Raw genomic sequence first — 21,548 nt, 5'->3', positions numbered from 1 at the left:
TGTGAATAATGTAACTAAAGATGTGTTTTATTGGATAAATTAAAATCAAAAATTTATTTTGATCAGATGCCCATGTATAAAATCAATCCAAATATTCCTAAATAGGTCTGGCCTATATGTAATTTAATGCAATATTTTCTCAAATTTTCATTTTTGTTGTCAGGAACAAAAATTGCATACCAGTTGTGGTAATGATCTTAAAGTGAGATCGAACAGATTCCAATAAAATGACCACCCAAGTGTTTGTATGTATGAATAAAAAAATATGTGGCAAATGGGTCAGGAAAAAATGTGTAATTGCTGAGATATGAGGAAAATAAGCACGGAATTCCATTAAATGTCTGGTAATTTTCCAAACAATATTAATGTGCTGTCCCACATATGCGTTTTGTGTTAGTGATCATCAGAATTATCAGTTTTCAGCTAAGAATTCATGATTTTACAAAGATTAGTTTATTTCAATGTACCAGAACTAGATCTAGGATAATTGTGGTAGCATTTAAAGACTTTCTAAAATAATTGTTTGCTACAAATGTTTTCTTTTACCTTAACTAAGTGAATGAAGGAAGGAATTGAGAATCTGGGAGGGAGAAAGAAGGGTATGAAAGCAAGTTTAGAAGAAAAAGAAATAATAGAGAAGAATATAAGAATGTTTCATTTTACCAAAACACCCCAACCCTAAAGGTCATGCAAGTCCTCTAGAAAAATGATGTTTGAATCAGTACAGAAAAATCAAACAAGCATAATGCTGAAAGTTTTAATAAACTAGGATATAAAATACGAAAGTTGATGACATTTTAAAGTTTTTCACAAAATAGTTATATATCCAAAACACATTGCCATGTAAATGAGAGGGTTGATGATGTCCCTCACTATTTTTTTTGTGTTTTATTGTTTGAATTATTTCGGTTTTTTTCTTCAGATTTTACGATAGGACTAACTTTACTGAACCAAAAAATGTTTCTATAAGGCAATACCATATGTTTAGGGAGGAATAAAACTTTCAAGGGACAATAAAGAGAAAATTAAAATATTTCATAATAAGATACAAAAGAAATAGTTTTTGGGTTATGTCATAAGTCCCCTCATTTGCATACCAACCAGGATGTGCATATAAATACTTTGTGAAACCTCACAGAAACTTAATAAATGTCATAACTGTAATTATCTTAAATCCAATTTTTATGAAATTTGGCAGTGTTATGCTTAGTTTCATTTCTTCTCTTTTTATAAATTCAAATCAACTTTTTGTTGGTGTGATATTTCCTCATTTTTAGAACAATGTTGATGATGTGAAAAACCTTGTATCCCCAAATTCAAATATTTTAGGGCTGCTCAGAATAAAACTGTAGTTTAGCTCACTTAGGTGCAAGGTTTTGACAGTCTGTATAAACAATAACACTAGTCTGTTTGTGTGGTTGGGGGGCTCCTAGAACACTGGAGCGTACTGATTGCTTTTGCTCCGCCGTTTTTTGCCCCGCCGTTTTTTGCCTTGTTTGTGAACATATTTGCAATACAATCCGCATTCGGACACTGTTTTCTCGCTTCCCAAATGACCTGTAGATCTATCCACACCCCCGTCCACACCCCTTTTTTTTTTACGTCTGTGAGCTCTTCTATCGTGGGCGTGGCCTCGGAGCTGCGCCAGTGCTCGCGTTTTGAGTGCGGGAATCTAAAGAGGCCGGGGCGCGGACGGGTCCCGGGGGCGGGCTGGGTGAGATGTGACTGTCGTGATCGCTCTTCTATGTAGCTGTCCGCGTGTCCCCTGCTAACGAACAAGTTAGTCTTTAGATTAACTCGACGCAGTCTAACTCAAGTTTCGTGTCAGGTACCATTTGATCGCTCATCGAACTTGCTTGAAATCGTTATAGGGACTAGGTAAGTTAATCTCATAACCAGTTACATTTGATCATGAGAATCTAGGGAAATTTTCATATAATTTGCTTGGTAATATACTGGTATGGTCCTCGGTAACCCAGGGAGCTCCCTCCCGCCCGCGCAGCGGGTGGGAGGTCCCTGGGTTAGGTCCTCGGCTGCTATCTGCTCAGCTCAGCCGCTGCTTAGCCTAAGTTAGACTGCTCAGGTACAGGTCGAGCTCTCCTTGAATAGACAGCTGGCAGCCGTCTGTTTCGAGGAGTTTTTTAACATTTTCTAATTTTTTAAATTTCACCTCGTACACAGATGGCTCGCTATCGTGCAGCCACCATTAGGGGACTTACAATGCAAAATCCCCCCGTCGGGGCTCTTCAATTTTTGTCTTTAATGAATCAAACTTTTGAAAATTAACACGACCGAAATGCAAATTAATATTCCCTTTTGGCATTAATTGCCAAAAAAACGGGGAAAATCAAGTTAAAAGGAACAAAAACAGTGACTTACCTCGGCTGTTGCGCAACTTCACAGCCCCGTTTTATCCGAACTTAATACACATAAACATATGGCCATTGAGTCCCCTGTACAGATCGCGCTAGAACTTCGGTCTCTGTATTTGGTAAGTGAAGCCAACAGAGTTCAGCTGAACAACCAACATAACAGAGACCAAAGCTTTTGGTCTATCCTTGAATTGCCTGAGGCTGAGCTGAGGACTGTCACCGCCATGGCATAGCCTCGGCGTGGCTAATGAATCGCAGACCTGTTGTTGCATTCACTCCTCGGTTCTCACTCTCAGCCAAGTCTGTTTAGTTTTTATTGATTAGGTTTCAAAGTCGTACGGTACATTATCTAAAACATTACAGAAAGTTTGCAGCCGAGCAGATACATAATCTGAAAGTAAATACAATGTCATCGAAAAAATATGAATTACCAATTAAGTACTCCTGCGCACTGACTCGCTGTTAATGTTAAACTAAACAGGTTTTGTGTTTCAATGTTGTTTGTTGGGTATAAATAATGTAGACCAAAAGCTTCAGTCTCTGTATTTGGTTGTTCCGCTGAACTGCGTTGGCTCCACTCTCCAAAATTGTTAAATAAATCCCCAGAAACTATGGTTATTCCTGTCTAGGTATAATGGCGACCAGTCAATATAGGATATATAAAAAATAATAAATTAAAATATATATATTCAAGGGTAAGTGTTCAATTACATGTAGACCAAAACCTTCGGTCTCTATTACATTGGTTGTTCTGCTGAACTCTGTTGGCTCCACTCACCAATTACAGAGGAGGAAAAAACATGAATAAAAAAATGTTTTAAAATTCCTCGAAACAGATGGCAGCCAGCTTTCTAGGTTGGTTGGTGATGGAGCTGTTGCCCGGGGGGGCCAGTCAAATATATTGCTGTACACACGCGTGACCAAAAAAACACGTTTAAAGAGGGGTGTTTTTTCAGTTTTGGACGCGGTCCGCGCATGGACTCGTTAAGGGTATCAAAAACACAGATTTTCAAGAAAAAGGGTGGTTTTGAAAGACTGGTCAAAGGTCAATCGCGGGGTCAAACGTATTTAGGGTATGTTTTTCCCCAAAAGCTTTTTTTTTAAGACTAGCCAAATGTGTTTAGGGTATGTTTTTTCCCAAGCTTTTTCCCCGAGGTCTTATTTTGGCGACAACTTGTTTAGGGGCCAAAATGTGTAAATAAAACCCGTGAAAAACTTGTTTAGGGGTTATTTTGCACACAGAGAAAAACTCGTTTAGGGGGTGTTTGGAAATTCCTTGGTCACGCGTGTGTACAGCAATATATTTGACTGGCCCCCGGGAGCTGTTGGCGCTGTGTAGATTATATGCGCCAGGTCGATTCCAACTTCCCGATTTATAGACGTGGATGGATTTGCTTATACCCGTTTCAATGTCCTCGGCATTAGACTGGCCTGTCAAATGGCGAAATTATGCGTTTCCTTCAGTGCTCACCATTATTATGCATAGATTTGTACTTAATTGTATGCGAACATGGTTGAATAAAGTAGACAGAAACTCAATTTTGGAACAGTCAAGCAGGGTGCTATATAACTTTTTTGAAGCACTTGCCCAGTCGGGCAAGTAAATTTTCAAATAGTTGGAAAATACTTGCCCGAATATAGATTTCACTTGCCCGAAAAAATCCTTCAAAACAAAGTTTTGTTGCTTCAAATCAAGTTATAGCCTTATAGTTTTACATACCATACCATTGACGGCTTTAAAAATACATTTTTCAACATGACTACTGATGTACCTTGTAGTTGTATTTCTTTTTTTTAATGATTTTTATCTTGAACATCATGACAAAATATATGGTAAATATGCTCTTTAATTAATTTCCTAATCTCATATATTTTCCATATATTTTGGAGGGGACTAGGACACACAATAAAAAAAGGGGAAAACACTGAAAATAACCACAGAAAAAAAATAAGAGAGGGGGAGAGAATGAAAGAAAAAAAAGTAAGAAGACAGAAAGGACGAAGAAATAAAGGAAGAAAGAAAAAAAAAAGAAAGAAAGAAAGAGAGAGAATGGCTGCGGGGAAGAGAAAGATGGAAAGAAAGAAAGAAAGAAAGAAGGAAGGGAAAGGAGGATGGAAAAAAAAAATTGGAAAAAAATTAGAGGAAGAGAAAGGAAGGAAAGAAAGGAATGAATAAAAGGAAAAAAAGAAAGAAAAAAAGGTAAACAGAAAGGAAGGAAACGAGAGAAAGGAAAGAAGGAAGAAAGAAAAGGTATAAGGATAGATGGAAGGAAGGAAAAAAAAGAAAATAAGAAAAGATAGATACAACGAAAGACAGAAAGAAATGAAGGAAAGAGATGAAGGAAGGCAGAAAGAAAAAATAAGGAAGAAAAGATAATCAGAAAGAAAGAAAGGAAGAAAGAAAGAAGGAAAGAAAAAAAATAGAAAACAAAACTGAGGGGAAGAGAAAGGAAGGAAAGAAAGGAACGAATGAATAAAGAAAAGAAAGAAAAAAGGTAAAAAGAAAGAAAGGAAGAAAGAAAAGAGAAAAAGAAAAGGTAAAGGATTGATGGAAAGAAGGAAAAGAGAAAGAAAGAAAACGAGAGAAAGGAAAGAAGGAAGAAAGAAAAGGTATAAGGATAGATGGAAGGAAGGGAAAAAAAGAAAAGATAGATACAACGAAAGACAGAAAGAAATGAAGGAAGGAATGAAGGAAAGAGGTGAAGGAAGGCAGAAAGAAAAAATAAGGGAGAAAAGAAAGGATGGATGGGAAAAAAAGAAAGATCAAAAGAACCAAAGACAAAAAAAAAAAAAAAATCAGAAAGAAAGAAGGAAAGAAAGATAGAAAGGAGGAAGGAAGGAAAGAAAAAAAATAGAAAACAAAACTGAGGGAAAGAGAAAGGAAGGAAAGAAAGGAACGAATAAATAAAGAAAAAGAAAGAAAAAAGGTAAAAAGAAAGAAAGAAAAGGTAAAGGATTGATGGAAGGAAGAAAAAGAGAAAGAAAACAAGAGAAAGGAAAGAAGGAAGATAGGAAGAAAGAAAAGGTATAAGGATAGATGGAAGGAAGGAAAAAAAGATAGAACGAAAGACAGAAAGAAATGAAGGAAGGAATGAAGGAAAGAGATGAATTAAGGAAGGCAGAAAGAAAAAATAAGGAAGAAAAGAAAGGATGGATGGAAAAAGAAAGATCAAAAGAATGAAAGACAGAAATAAAGGAAGGAAGGAGAAAGAAAGAATGAAAGACAAAAAGAAAGGAAGGAATGAAGGAAAGAAAAGAAAGAATGAACGGGGATGAAGAAAGTAAGGAAGAAAAAAAGACAGGAAGAAAAGTTAAAGAATGGGTGGAAGGAAGGAAGACAGTAAGAAAGAATGAAAGGAAGGGGAAAGTGAAGGAAGGATTAAAGAAATAGGTAAACAAAGGTTGGATGGAAGGAAGAAAGAAAAAAAGATAGAAAGAAAAGAATGACAGCTATAGTATAGTAACAGGAAAAATGAACAAAAGAAGGAAATTTAAAGAAATAAAGAGAGATTCAAAAGAAGGAAAGATAGGCAGAAAGAAAGAAAATAGAGAGGAAGAAAGCTCAAACTATCCAGTCATAAATAAAGAAGAAACTTTTATCAATTTCCTTGGCTGAAAAAATAGTTACGAAAGAAACCACGTTTATCAACATACACACAAATGCATATGCGGGACTGTCAAACAATGTATTTCAGTGTGTGCGATACGGACGATCATTCGAAACCCGATCTTTTTAAAGCATAACAGAAGTGAAAATTTCTCCTTTTACCGCTTACAAATGACAGAGCCACCACCAATTTCTAGGAAATATGGACACTACAAGAATTTTCATTGGTAAGAAATGTGAATTTTGACAGTTCTGTGGGAGATTTCTTCCAGAGCAAACTACGTTCGTGCAGCACCGTACTCCGTATATAACTTTACTACATGCATCGGCTGCGTGGACTATAGGAGCTAGCTAGCTAGGTATGCTAGACTGCCATTGATTCTGTGTGTGTGTGTACGTCTCTGAGCTGTGTGTTTATTGCAGAATATGGCGCAAATTTTGCAATTCGAAAGAAGAAATTAATGATATTGCTTTTTTTTGTCTCTTTTTCTTTTCTATATTTTGATGGTGAAATATGGGGAATCTTCCTAAAATATAATTTCCATAGGAGAATTTTGCTTGCCCAATTCGGGCAAGCAGTTTTTGTCTTTGCTTCAAAACACTTGCCCGACTCTAACTTTTACTTGCCCCGGGCAATCGGGCAAGCGCTTATGTCGCACCCTGGTCAAGGAATTAAATCACGACAAATAATATTAATAATAATCATCAGAATAACAGAAGAAAGAGAGAGAGAGATCATTTATAAATATTCTTATTCAAATCTCTTTGTTTTTTCACATAATTCAGGATGACTTTATAATCTGTATTTCTTCCCAATAATGTTGCTAGATCTGATGTTGGCTTTTTTATTCCAGGCTTCTTTGCATAGTTCTTCTTTCTATTCATTTTCTTACATTGTAGTAAAAAAAATGTTATATTGTCTCAGGGACCTGACAATGTGAACATAGACCATTTTCATGTTGATTATATTCATACAGATAATAATTTAATTTACGTTTTTCAAGTCTTAACCGGTGAATCATAATCTCTTCATTCCTAATGAGACCTTGACAACAAACCATTCCTGGCTATTTGCACTTGTTCACTGCAACCATTCTGCCTGTGGGGAATCTACAGGTAGGACTATGGTATGCCAATGCTGTACACAGCACACACTTAGAAAAAATTAAAATATCACTTTTGTGACCAAATTACTAATTTCCATACAGTTGCAATTTATTTTTCATTAGTAACTTGGGAATACTTTTTGTATTCACCAGAGCGCTCAAAAACTTGAATTTTGGGCATATTTTTGTGTACGCCCCTCTATTGGTGGGAAGAAATATGGAAGAAAATTTTCATTTTTCATTCTCTATTTTTTATTAAGAAAAAATAATTTAAAGAATCAAATTTACATATAAAGAGCCAAGTTATATGATGAATAGCTGTATTGGAAACTGACGTGTAAGAAAATCAAGCATTTGTCCCATAGAAAAAGAGAAAATAAGCCAAAATTGCACCCTTATTTTGCCACACATGGAGATATAACTGAGAACAAGGTTATATTATATTTAACCTTGTTCATTGAATGAGTGGGTATTTGTCAAGAATGGCAGGTGACCAGTCTTTTGATGAGTAGTATGTTGGCTTTAGGTAAATTTTTCAAAACTAGTAGTCATGCACATCAATAATTGTTGCGTTTCTGATAACCACAAGACCCTACAGACTAGGATCTCTATTTACACTACCTACATGTACTCTTTGGTCTCTAGTAGTACTATGCAAACAAGACCTGTGTACTTATTGGGAATTTTTGTAAATCGGATGATCATACTATGACACACTGTAACGTAAAACGTGCAAGCTTCTATTGGCAATTCAAAAGAGGCTGTTTATCCAGGGCAGGGGAGGTGGGGATCAACCAAACCATGCATTTGCTGTGATCAATGAATTATCAGCCCATCTCATTCCTCGATTACTCTCTTTTGTTTGTCTCTCTTATGTAGGCATTTTTTAAAAATTAATATATTAATCTTCTTAGTAATTAAACAGAATTCAAAAACATAAAAAACATTCTTTCAAGACGCAACAATAGTGGCTGGGACTCTCGACTGGGTCAGCTTGCTTGTTGTGTCTGACTATCTGTAGGTCAGGTATATACATGTAGGTCCAATTTTTTTTACTCTTGATTATCCAAGAATCTTGATTATTCAAACTGTGTGATTGTTTAATCTGGCAAACAATCGACTGCCAACCCAGGCCTAATTTACTTGTAGTTGAAATCAGTACTTCACATGTTCAAGCACTCAAAATCAAGGGTTTTCTACGATTGGCAGTGAAAGACATCAACCTTTTACCTAGACTCCTGTAGATAAAAACTCAAATTTTCTCAAGGACCCTGATAAAATTTTGTTCTCAAAGATCACCTCTTATGACTTAAAAAAATAATCATTGATAAAAGCAAAGGCTGTGTACAACTGCAAGTTGTACTGGAAAGAGAACTTTGTTCTTACTTTTTATCTTGGTAGTTTGTCTGTTCTGATACTTGTACGTTTGTAATGATAAGCCTACACAAACGATTCATTCTGTGCTGCATACATGTAGTATCCCAATAGGACTATGCACACATATGTGAAACGTTGAAATTATATTGGAAAAAAGGGAAGTCTTTTGTGATTTCATTAGTGGACCTATGTTTATATTATAATCCAGGGTAATTATGTTTTGTTGATTGCATAATTGGAAAGTGTTGATTTTGATATAGAGGTTATGAGTTAGGAGAAAATATAACCTGCTTTTATTATTCAAGTCAGTTTTGATTGAGGATTATTTTCATATTATAGTAGGTGTCACTACTACATTGAAAATCGCATTACGCTTCAGTGTACAGAAGTGAACTTTCTACATTGACCTTTGCTTGGAGCTTGTTAGAGAAAGCTTGAGCTTTCTTGGATTGTAAACCATTACTGAACCGGAAATGAATCTTTGAATATCATTGTCATTCATAACACTTTTATTTGTCAACTTACAGAGTACAACCAGGCAAAATGGAGAACCCAGCTATTACTTTTATCATCCTCCTGTGGACTCTTGCAAAGATTTGCTTCTACAACTTCCTTGGTTTTATCGACAACATCATCCCGGGTGAGTGGAAGCCGAAGAAGGATGTCAGCAAGGACATCGTGCTGATAACCGGTGGAGGATCCGGCATCGGGCGATTGATGAGCCTGTCCTTCGCTGAGCTTGGTGCAACGGTCATTATATGGGACATCAACAATGAAACTGCACAAGGAGTGGTCAAAGAGATTAGGTTAGAGTCTGCTTTGAAAAAAATATATAGGAAGGAATAATAATGACATAGCTAGGTGCTCCTGTATTACTGCGGCTAAGCTAGTCTACCGATTCCGGTGCGCACAGCTTTTTGAGGATTTGCTTCCTGCCGGTACCCATTTACCTCACCTGGGTTGAGTGCAGCGCAATGTGGAAGGGAGGGAGGCATGCATTGAAGAAAAGTACCGTAGTTGTGAAGGGGCAGGGTCTCGGGTAGTGCAGTAGCATTTTGAGATTCAAGGGGCAAGCCTATATGTTACCTTCATTCCTTATAAGTTGTAAAGTTATTACATTTCATGTAAGTTATCTTACAAGTTTATTTACCAAACTATGATGATATTGTTGATGATGATAATGCTTATGATAATGATAATATTGATGATGATCGTGATGATGGCAATGGTTGTTTATGTGGATATGCAGTTTGAAGTGAATATTATTCAAGTTAAACTCATTATTACAAAAAAATGCAAATGGGCAATTCCATAAAATATGTACGTCCGGCCCCCTCTATGTGGGACCTTTATGAAATTTCCTGTCTCTGATTTCTTGTTCTTTTGACAGTCTGTAATGTTCTCAAAGGACCATGACTTTGTCTGTTTATGAGGTGAGGTAAGACTTGAGAAAAATGGGGGTCGGACCTACAGAAAGGTTGATCATTTTATGGAATTGCCCTTTAGTGAGTTTAGTCTTAGTGGTTGTTTTGCTTATTACATTTCAGAGGGGCAGGAGGTAAGGCATACAGCTATGTAGTGGATTGTTGTGACAACGAGGCTGTCTACAAGACCGCTGATAAAGTGAGGGAAGATATTGGTCATGTGACTATCCTAATCAACAACGCAGGCATAGTTTCCGGGAAGAAGCTTTTGCAGTGTCCGGATCGTCTCATCAAGAAGACCATGGATGTCAACATCAATGCTCATTTCTGGGTAGGTATAAACACTCTCCCTCTCCACCTCCAAAACAAGTTGCTAGGCCAGGCAAGGTTTGGTCTTCAGAAATCAAAATTCTGAAAGTTAGGTTATCTGAAAGAGTTCATTATTATTTCTTTTTCTTTCTCCATTTTGTTGAAATTCAATAAAATATACGAACAAATAAAATCTTATTTGTGGTACAAAATAACTTTGAGAATACTAATGTGGAATTTCTGGTTAATTTCAAGCCTTTTAATTAGGTGCTAAGTCCAAATTTGTTTCAAATCGTAGCCCATTGTGCGTTGCAATGACATCATTACAATTAGATATTAAACTCATTCTTATTATTAAAGAATAGCAGTCGCCATGAATATGAACTTCAGTTTTAAATCGTAGCCGATCGTACAACTTCTATGACATGTCATTATGCAGAGCTTCCAAGTCTCCCGGATCCTGCGGGAGAATACTGGATTGCGATCCAATCTCCCGTTCTCCCGACCCCATGCCAAAATCTCCCGGATAATCAGGATTTTTAGCTGTTAAATTGTAAAATTCATACAAACGACTGTTTAACGAGTCTAGCATGTTCAACTTCCTAACACCCACGTGGAACCTCCTTATCACATTTTCATTTTACCCAGTAACTTTTACCAGTTTTTGTATAATCGTACATTGATTTCCCATGTAAATGAAGATAATTTTACTGAACGACTGGTGAAGAAGTCTAACATTCCATTTTATTTCCGGGTTCTGCATGTGTGTGATGAAAACTCTTCAGCGGTACTCCGTGCACATGGCCCCCGATGCGCCCCGGCGCGGCTCCAGCCGGCCGCGCTGCGCCAGGAAGCTCCGAGAATTAAAGTTCACGAGCACTGCGAGGCATTTTTTGTAAGCTTGCGTGCGCCTTATTCGAGCTGAAACTGTGGATCAACGATGGGATTAACAAGTGGATTACTTTTACACCTCGACTTTCAATTTCAGGAATAATTTTATTGACAATCCTGAAGAATTAGAAGCAAAGTGGAGATTTTTTCGCCTATTTTCACTTGGGTTGATCGGATTCGAACATTTTCTCTTTCGTGAGTGAGCTAGCCTGGCGCTGGCTGGCTGAGCTGTGCGAAGCACGCCCCGTCCCGATTCATCCACACTACAATCGCATCGCCAGTGACCATGGAGATCATGGAGATGGAGTCATCCAAGACCAAGACGACAAAATACTTGTCGAAGTATAAAGATAATTTTCAAGCAGAATGGGACTGTGTGACAATTTTCACAGGAATCCCTCAGAGACTTTAAACAGTCCACATAAGTGACATATAAAGCTCATTTACCATGTTTACCACTACTGCAGCCCCTTCCCCCTCTGGCCAATCAAAGGTATTTTCATGTTGAATGCATTCTTTTATGGATTATTTATAAAATCTACTGTATTGCCTGAAGTGTATATTTAGTCAATGACAATTCATGAATTCTCTCTAATGTGCATTTAATCTATCAGAATTTTTTTTATGGTTTAGACAGCTGTCGGTTACTATCAAATGTTGTTTCTTAATGTATTTTGCTACCCAAAACTCCCATCCGTCGGACAACGTTCCGCCGCTCCCTCACAAAATCATACCTCCGCGAAATCTACTGGATTCTATCATCCCAATGTTGGCAGCTCTGCATTATGTCACATGAATGTGTATTTAAGTATTCACATTATATGACTTTGAACTTGGCACAGTATGTTTCATGTCTCAATGTTCACATTAAAATGTTGGACGTTTTATTCCAAAATTGGGTCGCAGACCAACCGTAAGGTGTGCGGTGGCCTTAAATCACCTCAAGAAAAATTCCCAATTTGTATTCCTTGTGACCCTATGTCTTTTGTTGATTTGTAGACACTGAAAGCTTTCTTGCCTAACATGTTGGAGAAGAACCAAGGTCACATAGTAACCATCGCTTCTCTTGCCGGCCATCTTGGAGTGAGTGGCCTTGTGGATTACTGCGCCAGTAAGTTTGCGGCTGTCGGATTGGATGACGCCCTCTATCACGAGCTACAGTACACCGGGAAGTCGGGTGTAAAGTGTACAGTGGTGTGCCCCTTCTACATCAAGACAGGCATGTTTGATGGTGTCAAAGCAAAGTGAGTATCGAGCAAAATACATAGGCCACTTTTTCTGGTTTAACCATGGTCTAACTCTGTGCTAAAATTATGGGAAGCCAAAAATATCAGAAAAAATGTGTTTACATTGTTTGTTTCTTATGTTTTACTTCGCTCTTTCATCATGCTTTAATGCTGAAGAAAACAATATTAGTTTTATTTTCCTTATTTTCAAGTCTGGTTTAACTTAGACCATGGTCTAATTCTGTTAAAAAATTATGGGAAGCTGAAAATATCAGAAAATTTGTGTTTACATTGTTAGTTTCTTATGTTTTACTTTGCTCTTTCATCATGCTTTAATGCTGAAGAAAACAATATTAGTTTTATTTTCCTTATTTTGAAGTCTGGTTTAACTTAGACCATGGTCTAATTCTGTTAAAATTATGGGAAGCCAAAAATATCAGAAAAATTGTGTTTACATTGTTAGTTTCTTCTGTTTTACTTTGCTCTTTCATCATGCTTTGATGCTGAAGAAAACAATATTAGTTTTTATCTCCCTCATTTTGAAGTCTGGTTAACTTAGACCATGGTCTAATTCTGTTAAAATTATGGGAAGCTGAAAATATAAAAAAGTGTGTTTACATTGTTTAGTTTCTTATGTTTTACTTTGCTCTTTCTTCATGCTTTAATTGTGAAGTAAACAATATTAGTTTTTATTCCCCTTATTTTGAAGTCTGGTTTAACTTAGACAGTGGTCTAATTCTGTTAAAATTATGGAAAGCTGAAAAAAAAAATGTGTTAACATTGTTTGTTTCTTTTGTTTTACTTCGCTTTCATCATGCTTAATGGTGAAGAAAACAATTTTAGATTTTATTTCCTGACATTTATGAATGATATTAGTGTGAAATGAGTTGAAAATTTGAACTTGTACAGTTGGAAATTTGTTTCACAATTGGCTATCCATAGTTAAAACACAACTTTAGACAATAGTTTGAATTAAACCTTAATTCAGAATACAGGCCGTTATATATGAATGGGGGTGGGAGGGCAGATGTGAGGTGGAGGAGGGGAGAGTGGTTGTAGTTTGTGTGAAAATGGTAAAAGAATACCTGGGGATTGTAATTATGATTTAATTAGTAGCTGAATCACTGATTTTGAATCCTGGAAAATTTACTACATGTAATGTCTGTAAGTGTTGGCCATGCATTCTTACATGTATGTGTGCTCAAAGCTCCCTGGTGCCACTGATGTATTTCTATTTAAAATGATATTGATTTAGTTGTATATGCCTAGTTAGGGAGGCATAATGACAAAAAAATGCTCCTGAAATACGAATAAATATAAGAAAAAGGCTCTTTTTGAAAATGAGTTACTACCATGCACTAATTAACCCTGCCTATTGCTAGAGAAGGGAATTTTGCCCCATTATCACTGGCAAAGCCCTGGGTAAATTGTATCTCTATTCGATTATGAAATAAAGATTTCCTTACTCCATTCATCACAATAGCATTAGACGTTTTCTTTTTTAGAATTTTTTTTCTTTTTCTTGCATTTATACTTATACCTACAAATCTGTCTGCTAACTTATTCTTTGAGGAATCCACACTCAACAAGCCCTACTTTTTAGTGGATCCCTCCATTTCCTCAACATTTATTTAAATAGTAAAGATGAATAAAAGGGGTTATATTCAAAATGCTTTATCATGAATATTCTACAGTTATTATCATGATTATGTAGTTCATTGTAAATATCATTATTAATATGATTATCGTTTTGTTTAGTGTCTATTGTAAATATTTAGTTATCCATGTCATATTGTCACACTGTACTACATTTATATCTTTGTAATGATTTCTTTTACTATTGAATTGACTTGAGTTGAAATGAAAATAAACCAAACTGAACTGAACTGAATGATGATTTATATATTTATGTTGGTCCTTTCAGACGAGCCGTCATGGTAGACCTACTGGAACCTGACTACGCTGTGGAGAGGATTATGCTTGCGATCAGAACAAACCAACGTGTTCTGATCTTGCCGAGGAGTCTTTACTTCTTTCCCGGTCTCAAAAAGTAAGTTTACCCTTCCTCAGCATTCCTACTAAAGTGAAAGTTCACCTTGAAAATAAGTCTGTTCTATTGATAGTGCAGAAAAATGGTAGAGAAAAATATTGGCAAAGGTTGAATAAAAATCCATCTAAGAATAAGTGTTATGAAAGTACGAAGGTATTGATTTGTGACGTTGTATGCTAGCATTTCCCCGTATGTCATGCAATATCATTTCAATGAATTTGAAACATGAAGAATCAAGCATTTTTGTCTCTCCTGCATAGCAGAGCAAGACTATAGTTGCTGCTTTTCTGACTACGGCAGTGACGGCAATGGCATCAACATTGAATTCTTAACCAAGGTCAAGTTTTGAAATGTCATTTTAACCTAGAAAGTATCTGGACCTCGGTCATAAAACTTGGACATGTAATCAAATGATTGTTGATTGTCTTGCATGAGTTTTAGGCCACATGATTAAGGTCAAAGGTTATTTAGAGTCTATGAACATTGACCATGTTGGGGATATTTTGTGAAAGGTCATAAATTTGAAAGTTTATGGATCTAGTTTTTGAAACTCTGAAATGAGGGTAATCAGATCTTCCAACTGATGTTCAACTTTCAAAATGGCCAAGAATCAAGACATCCTGATTTCTGAAATTTCAGGAAAAAATTGTGGGAAAAATCACCCTAGACCCATTCATGCCTCCAGGGGGGTGTTTCATAAAGCTGTTCGTAAGTTAAGAGTGACTTAAAGAACGACTGGTGATCCTTAAATGGTATATTACGCGCTAAACCGTCGCCAATGAATATACCATTTACCACAAGAAAGGTTCACCAGTCGTTCTTAAAGTCGCTCTTAACTTACGAACAGCTTTATGAAACACCCACCGGTCCTTTTAGGGTTAAAGTTGCTAAAATAAGGAATTTTTAGGGGGAACTGCCTTTTTGACCCCTCGCATGAGGCCATGCCCTGGATCGCGCTTGGGGCCTAATCGGCCCCCTAGACCCCCGGCCATTGGTTGTCCAGATTTTGCATGAATGTTCGCAGGTATATAGGTACCATATAGAGTTCAGATCTGGCAATAGATGAGGCATACATTTTGACTGTGTAGTCAAGAATCCATCAAGGTGACCATTGAAAACAGCAAGATGTTAACAGAACAACATTAAAAAAAAAAAAAATTTAAAGGTCTTAATTCAAATACGTGCATATACAAATTACAGGCCACATAATGGTCTGGACCCCTGAGAAGCAAAACTTTGATAATCGGGACCCTACAAATATACATTATAAAACAAAGTAGCACACTCACTAACATGTAGTCTTGTAGAATCGCCTTGAGTACCTAGCAAGGTGGATACGTGTGCTATACAAATCATATATTATTATTATTATTTGTATTTGACAATCAGGGGATGCACTTATACTGCCCAAGTTTGATCCACTATTAACCAAGGCTCATTTTCGGACACAAGTGATCTCAGTTCACCTCCCAGGGACACCTCCCATGCCCTTTCACACACAACTTGAATTTGGCCAAAGAGAAACTTTTTACCAATCATGAGTTTACTTTATTAAATTTTTTTTAAATGAGATGAGAAATTCTTTATTCTGGATAAGGGATGTTTGTAGGTTCTCAGAATACCAATTTTAAGGGTACGTTTAGCATAATTCATCTCACCAATTTTACAGGAGATGATTTTTTTTAATTTTCTCTGAGATAATGAGGGTCTCGGAATACCACCCCTTTTCTCTACCCTTTTTTTTTGCAATCAGTTTGTCAAAAAAAGCGTTGCTCACAGATAGTACCTGTAATAGATGATAGAGAAAACATGATCTTCAGCTTTTACACATCCTATTCTTGATACAGTTTGTGGCATCCTAAAGCAGTGATGGCTTTTTGTGATCTTAATGGAAGCCAGCAGATGATGGAAACTTATACAGGAAGACAAAAGCAAGATTAAACTTTTGTCACAGGTGCCATTTCTAATTTTATGAAAAAGTCATGATCATTGCACCCTGAATTCATTTTTTTTTGCTTTCATGAAAATTGCACGAAAATGAAATTAGAGGTCTAGTTCAAAGTACTATTCCATTAAAATGTCATTCATTTCGTCATGGAAAGAAATCTATTGAAAAAATCATAATGGTTGCCAGAGGGTTATCTGATTTGGAGTCATTTGAATATGCAAGGTCAAAGGGCACAGAGGTCATTTTTGTCTCGCTTTTCCGATGGTGGCGGCGTCAAAATTGTAATCTTAAATAATGGTTAAGTTTTTGATTTACATAATAACTTTGAAAGTACCGGTATAGGGACCTAGTTTAGAAATCTTGGACATACAGGTAATCAGGTATTACTGAACACACTGTCCGAGTTTCAGATCACATGAACATGGTCAAAGGTCATTTAGGGTCAATGTACTTTGGCCATGTTGGGAGTATTTGTTGAATTACCATCGTAAATTTTTTTTAATCACAATGATGGAAATTGCACAAAAATGCCTGCAAATTAAATCAATATTTCAAAGTGCTATTCCAGTATCTCTATCGGTTATATATCAAGAGAGTTTCAAATAATTTCATACAAATCATTTCATTGTGAGCAAAATAAAAATGCAAAATTTGCATATTGCCGACTCACAGCATATTTGCATATACCTCAGGCTTATTTGCATATACGGATCACCGACCAATCACACAACGGACCAGTGCCCACCTATTGTTCCCGTGTTTGTGCGTACGGTCCTGGGGATTGGTATAAATAGACAACGTTATCAGATAATTTTCGTCACTTGATAAAGAGTTGCAGCTGCACTCGAAAGCTCGTGTACTTGTAAGCTAGTGAACACTTTTTGCGAGAGTGATCACGAATTTCCTAGAAAGCTAGTGAACACTTTTTGTGAGAGTGATCACGGATTTCCTTGTTGACCATAGTAGATTGCGAGACAAATGAATACCCTCTAGCGATTATTTCAGTCCGCAATAATGAACCTATTTAGTAGAATAAAAATGGTCCACTTTTTAACTTCTGCAAACTTAGTTTCTTAAACCAGGACTGTTCTAAAACCCCTGTTTTCATTTCAGACTGTCATTATTAACCTCACACTATTTGAAGAGCTCATTTGCAAAAGGGGTTAGATCCATTTTTGTCTCACCTGCAAAGCAGAGTGAGACTATACATGTAGGCGTGGCTTTTCCGACGGCGGCGGCGTCAACACCACCAAATCTTAACCGAAGTTAAGTTTTTAGAATGACAAGATAACTTAGAAAGTATATGGACCTAGTTCATGAAACTTGGCCATAAGGTTAATCAAGTATCACTGAACATCCTGTGCGAGTTTCAAGTCACATGACCAAGGTCAAAGGTCATTTAGGGTCAATGAACTTTGGCCAAGTTGGGGGTATCTGTTGAATTACCATCATAACTTTGAAATTTTATGGATCTGATTCATGAAACTAAGATATAGTTTATAAAATGTGGATAAAGGGGTAATGAAGTATCACTGGCAAGTCTTAGGTCGCATGATCAAGGTCAAATGTCGTTTATTGTCAATGAACATCGTATTGTATCATTATATCATATGATTTGTGTTTTTTGTGAATAATTATTTTAAAGTAGTTTTCAAAGTCAGCACTGCTGCTATATTGAATCGCGTGATGCAGGTGAGACTGCCAGAGGCGCTCCACTTGTTTAAAATTGCCATAGCTTTGTTTAACCTTGTTCTATGAAATTTTGGTTGCCAGATTTTGCTCTATAATTTGGTTCCACATACATTTTCTCAGGCAGTCATTTCTCATTCTCAGAATTTTTCTTCTGATCATTTTTATCGGGTAATGATGTTTGAGCCTTGGATATCTTTTGGGGTCTCAGTATGGGTATATGTATGTTCGGCCCTTAAGACCCCTTTTTTTACGTCTTCCCAGCCAATCCCAAGCACATAATTTTCACCCTATTGTCATTGATTAACCTGTTCTCTCCCGTTCCTAAGCCCGTCATTTCATGCGTCTGATCCCAAGACCCCCATTGGGCGATTCCATACGTGTCGTTCGGGACATTTTGACAATTTCTAGTCTCATAGCTGAATGCTTGGGCAATAAAATTCTCTTTTCTGTCAATGATGAAGTTCCAGTGGGTAGTCGTGAAGAAAAAAAAACTGATTACGGATGAAAATGTAGTGTGTCGTATTGGACGACGTCTCCGCTTCCCGTACGACATGCAACATTTTCACCTCTAATTCACCCATGGACAACATATTTTTGTTGGTTGTCATTTTTTCACATGACTGCTCAGTAGTACTGTATTATTACCACAAAACAAAGTGAAGTTCCTCATTTGTGTGAACAACCGGTTGAAAAATGTTGTGAAAATGACTGACATCCACATATAGATGTTTATCATCAATAAATGCGACTGATTGACTCTTTTTTTTTCATTCAACACAATAGAATGAATTGATATGTATCATACTTGGTTTGAATTCTGCATAATTTTTTGGTCGTAAATTGTATTCTTGCAGCTCCAAATAAACCGTCAAAATATGTAAAATGAATTCCGATCTTGCTATTGTCCAAACTCTTTTCGTAAATTTCTTTGCTTCACCCAAAGTCTTGTCACAACCTCATCTCAGTGGTTGCAGTATTTTATCATTTGAAATTAAATATTTTACTTGTGTGTACTCTTTGCATCACATCAGGGGCCCATCTTAAAAAGAGTTGCGATTGATCCGATCAATCACAACTATGGACGGCCAGCAACGTCAACATCTAAAATGCAAATTTGTCAAAAATATTTTCTAGATATGATGTATATTCATACATTCATCGTTGTCTTGAAGATTCAGTGTGATTCTCTTTGTTTACTAAGCAGATTGTGCAAATTTTCTGTCGAAAAAATTATGGTAAGGATGGATTTCCATATTTGATCGGATCAATCGTAACTCTTTGTAAGAAGGGGCCCAGATATGCACCTCAATACAACTCATTGAGTAAGCACTACATGTAGATACAGAATTGGAAAAATACATTTAATCCATAGTAAAATTTGTTTTTATGCTCTATTTCATTTTTCTCCTATCATTTTTTTTTCAAATGCTCTTTGTGTATTATAAGCCAAACTCAGATTTTTTTGAAATACATGTAGTTTTATTGAAGTAAAATCTCTGAGACTGAGGGAGTCTCGTATCTCTGTGATACCCCTATTATTTAATTGAGAAAAAAAATTTATGTCACCCCGAGGTCTCCTTGCACCCCCCCCCCTTCCCCCACCCCATCATAAATACCCCCACCCTGCCTGGTGATGGGGCTTGTACAACTTTAGACAAAGGCCCATATTCTGAAGTTGGGTTTAACTAATAGACCATGGTCTAACTGTGCTAAAATTATGTTTACTGTGATCTTTCCATATTCTTTAATGATGAAGTTAACTATCTTATTTATCATTCCCAAAAAGCTGATAATGATTTTAGAGTAAAAAATGAGCTGATGACTTCTACAGATTCATGTCACAATTGGCTATCCATAGTTAAACCACAATTTCAGACAAGATATTAAATTAAACCTGACTTCAGAATACAGACCAAATTGTTCAGTAATACCACGTATATGTTTTCTTTCTTTTTTTCTTTTTATTTTCTAGCCTGTGGCATCCCTTAGCAGTTCAAACTGCCTATGATTTCAACGGCATCCAAGACATGATGAACACATTTACTGGACGTATCAAGACAGATTGATTCCAATTCCTCTTATTTTTTCACCTTCTGTATGAATCATAACTATCCGATCCAAATCACTAGAATGAAATTGATTGTAATGTTAAAGGTCAAGTCCACCCCTGCAAATGTTGATTTGAATAAATAGAGAAAAATGAAACTAGTATTAAACACTGAAAAATTCATCAAAATCGGATGTAAAATAAGAAAGTTATGGCATTTTAGAGTTTTTTATTTTCTTATTTTACATCCGATTTTTATAAAATTTTCAGTGTTATGCTTGTTGGATTTTTCTCTTTTTATTCAAATCAATTTTTTGTTGGGGTGAACTTGTCCTTTAACATTGAGGTGTTAAAAACAACTTCTAGAAAACTTTTAAAAAGGAAACCATGATTGATTTAACTCCTAAAGTTTTTCTTGTAGAGAAATCATGTGACCAAACAAAAGTATATTAAAATGTTTTCACTTTTGGAATATAAAGCAGTTAATTACATCTTGATTTCCGTTGGCGAGACACTCTCACATCCTCTGCGAGCTAGATGTACATGCTCTCTGTCTTTGGCTTCCATCTTGCATCGAAAGTGATAGTTTGACAATTGCTTTTATCAACAGTGATTTTATTTTTTACTGTATCATTCCATATCAGATGTAATTTGAAATAGCTCAGGAATGAGGATATAATCGAAATGTAGATTGTAAATATATAATAATGACTTTAAATATAGAAATAAGTTTGATAAATCCATGGAATATATTTTTATTATGTATATGTAGATCTACATAATTATGGTTTTCACTTATTGTGAATCTGAATTGATTAAAGTGTGTTTTAAACTATTTCACAGGGGAAAATAATGTCATTTATTCTAGGGTATTTTTAAATCTGCATTTCATAGAGCATCATTTGTAGTTTTAATTAGTTATTTTCATTTGTACAGGAAGACTCTCTCAGTATCAAATGATTTTTTTTTTATAGAGGCACAGCTCACCCATAAACGATACAGTACTAGAAACAAACAAAGTTTGGAATTTTTTTTTTTCAAGCCACTTACATAGGTGGTTTGATTTATAAGTTGGTATTACAACCTCATGTTACATAACGACACAATGGGAATATTTGTCAAGCCTGAAAAATAAAAACCATTAATAATCACCCCCCCCCCCCTTATGAGTATCGATATGAAACGTCAGGAGAAACATTGATTTCATGTGCTCCAAATGCAGATTATGAATGGTTTAGCCAAGATAGATGCTATATTAGTTTTTAGATTTGCACCTGTCAAAAGATGTTGTATTGGTGAGTAAGACTAATACACATGGATCTCTGAGAAATGATTATTTGTGTGTTTGTGTCATTCACAATGGTCACATATGAAATGTAATAATACAATGATTTTAATCCCTATTCCATGTGTTCTTTCATCTACATCCAAGAAAAGGTGTCATAATGAACAGTACATTATGACTGCCATTTAGTGGCCTAATTAATGATGTCATGATT

At 36.1% G+C, this 21,548-nt stretch overlaps 1 protein-coding gene across 9 annotated transcripts; it reads left to right on the top strand.

The window, feature by feature from the left end:
- Nucleotides 1-1,543: 1,543 nt before the first annotated feature.
- Nucleotides 1,544-21,212, top strand: LOC129262327 (epidermal retinol dehydrogenase 2-like). Of its 9 annotated transcripts, none has more exons than XM_064102276.1 (7): nucleotides 1,544-1,878; nucleotides 8,990-9,268; nucleotides 10,010-10,217; nucleotides 12,086-12,330; nucleotides 14,237-14,362; nucleotides 19,975-20,112; nucleotides 20,296-21,212. In XM_064102276.1, exons 2-6 carry the CDS (start codon nucleotides 9,006-9,008, stop codon nucleotides 20,066-20,068), a joined length of 936 nt encoding a protein of 311 aa, XP_063958346.1. In that variant the 5' UTR covers nucleotides 1,544-1,878; nucleotides 8,990-9,005; the 3' UTR covers nucleotides 20,069-20,112; nucleotides 20,296-21,212. The 9 variants fall into 9 exon arrangements, 7 of the variants coding, with proteins under 7 accessions (XP_063958346.1, XP_063958361.1, XP_063958322.1 ...); XR_010294127.1 differs by having other exon boundaries at nucleotides 1,692-1,878; nucleotides 19,975-20,231; XR_010294128.1 differs by having other exon boundaries at nucleotides 1,724-1,947; nucleotides 19,975-20,231.
- Nucleotides 21,213-21,548: the final 336 nt, after the last annotated feature.

The sequence above is a fragment of the Lytechinus pictus genome, chromosome 1 (genome assembly GCF_037042905.1).
Source record: "Lytechinus pictus isolate F3 Inbred chromosome 1, Lp3.0, whole genome shotgun sequence".
In the NCBI taxonomy this organism is placed as follows: Eukaryota; Metazoa; Echinodermata; class Echinoidea; order Temnopleuroida; family Toxopneustidae; genus Lytechinus; species Lytechinus pictus.
This window is presented reverse-complemented; position numbering and strand designations above follow the sequence as displayed.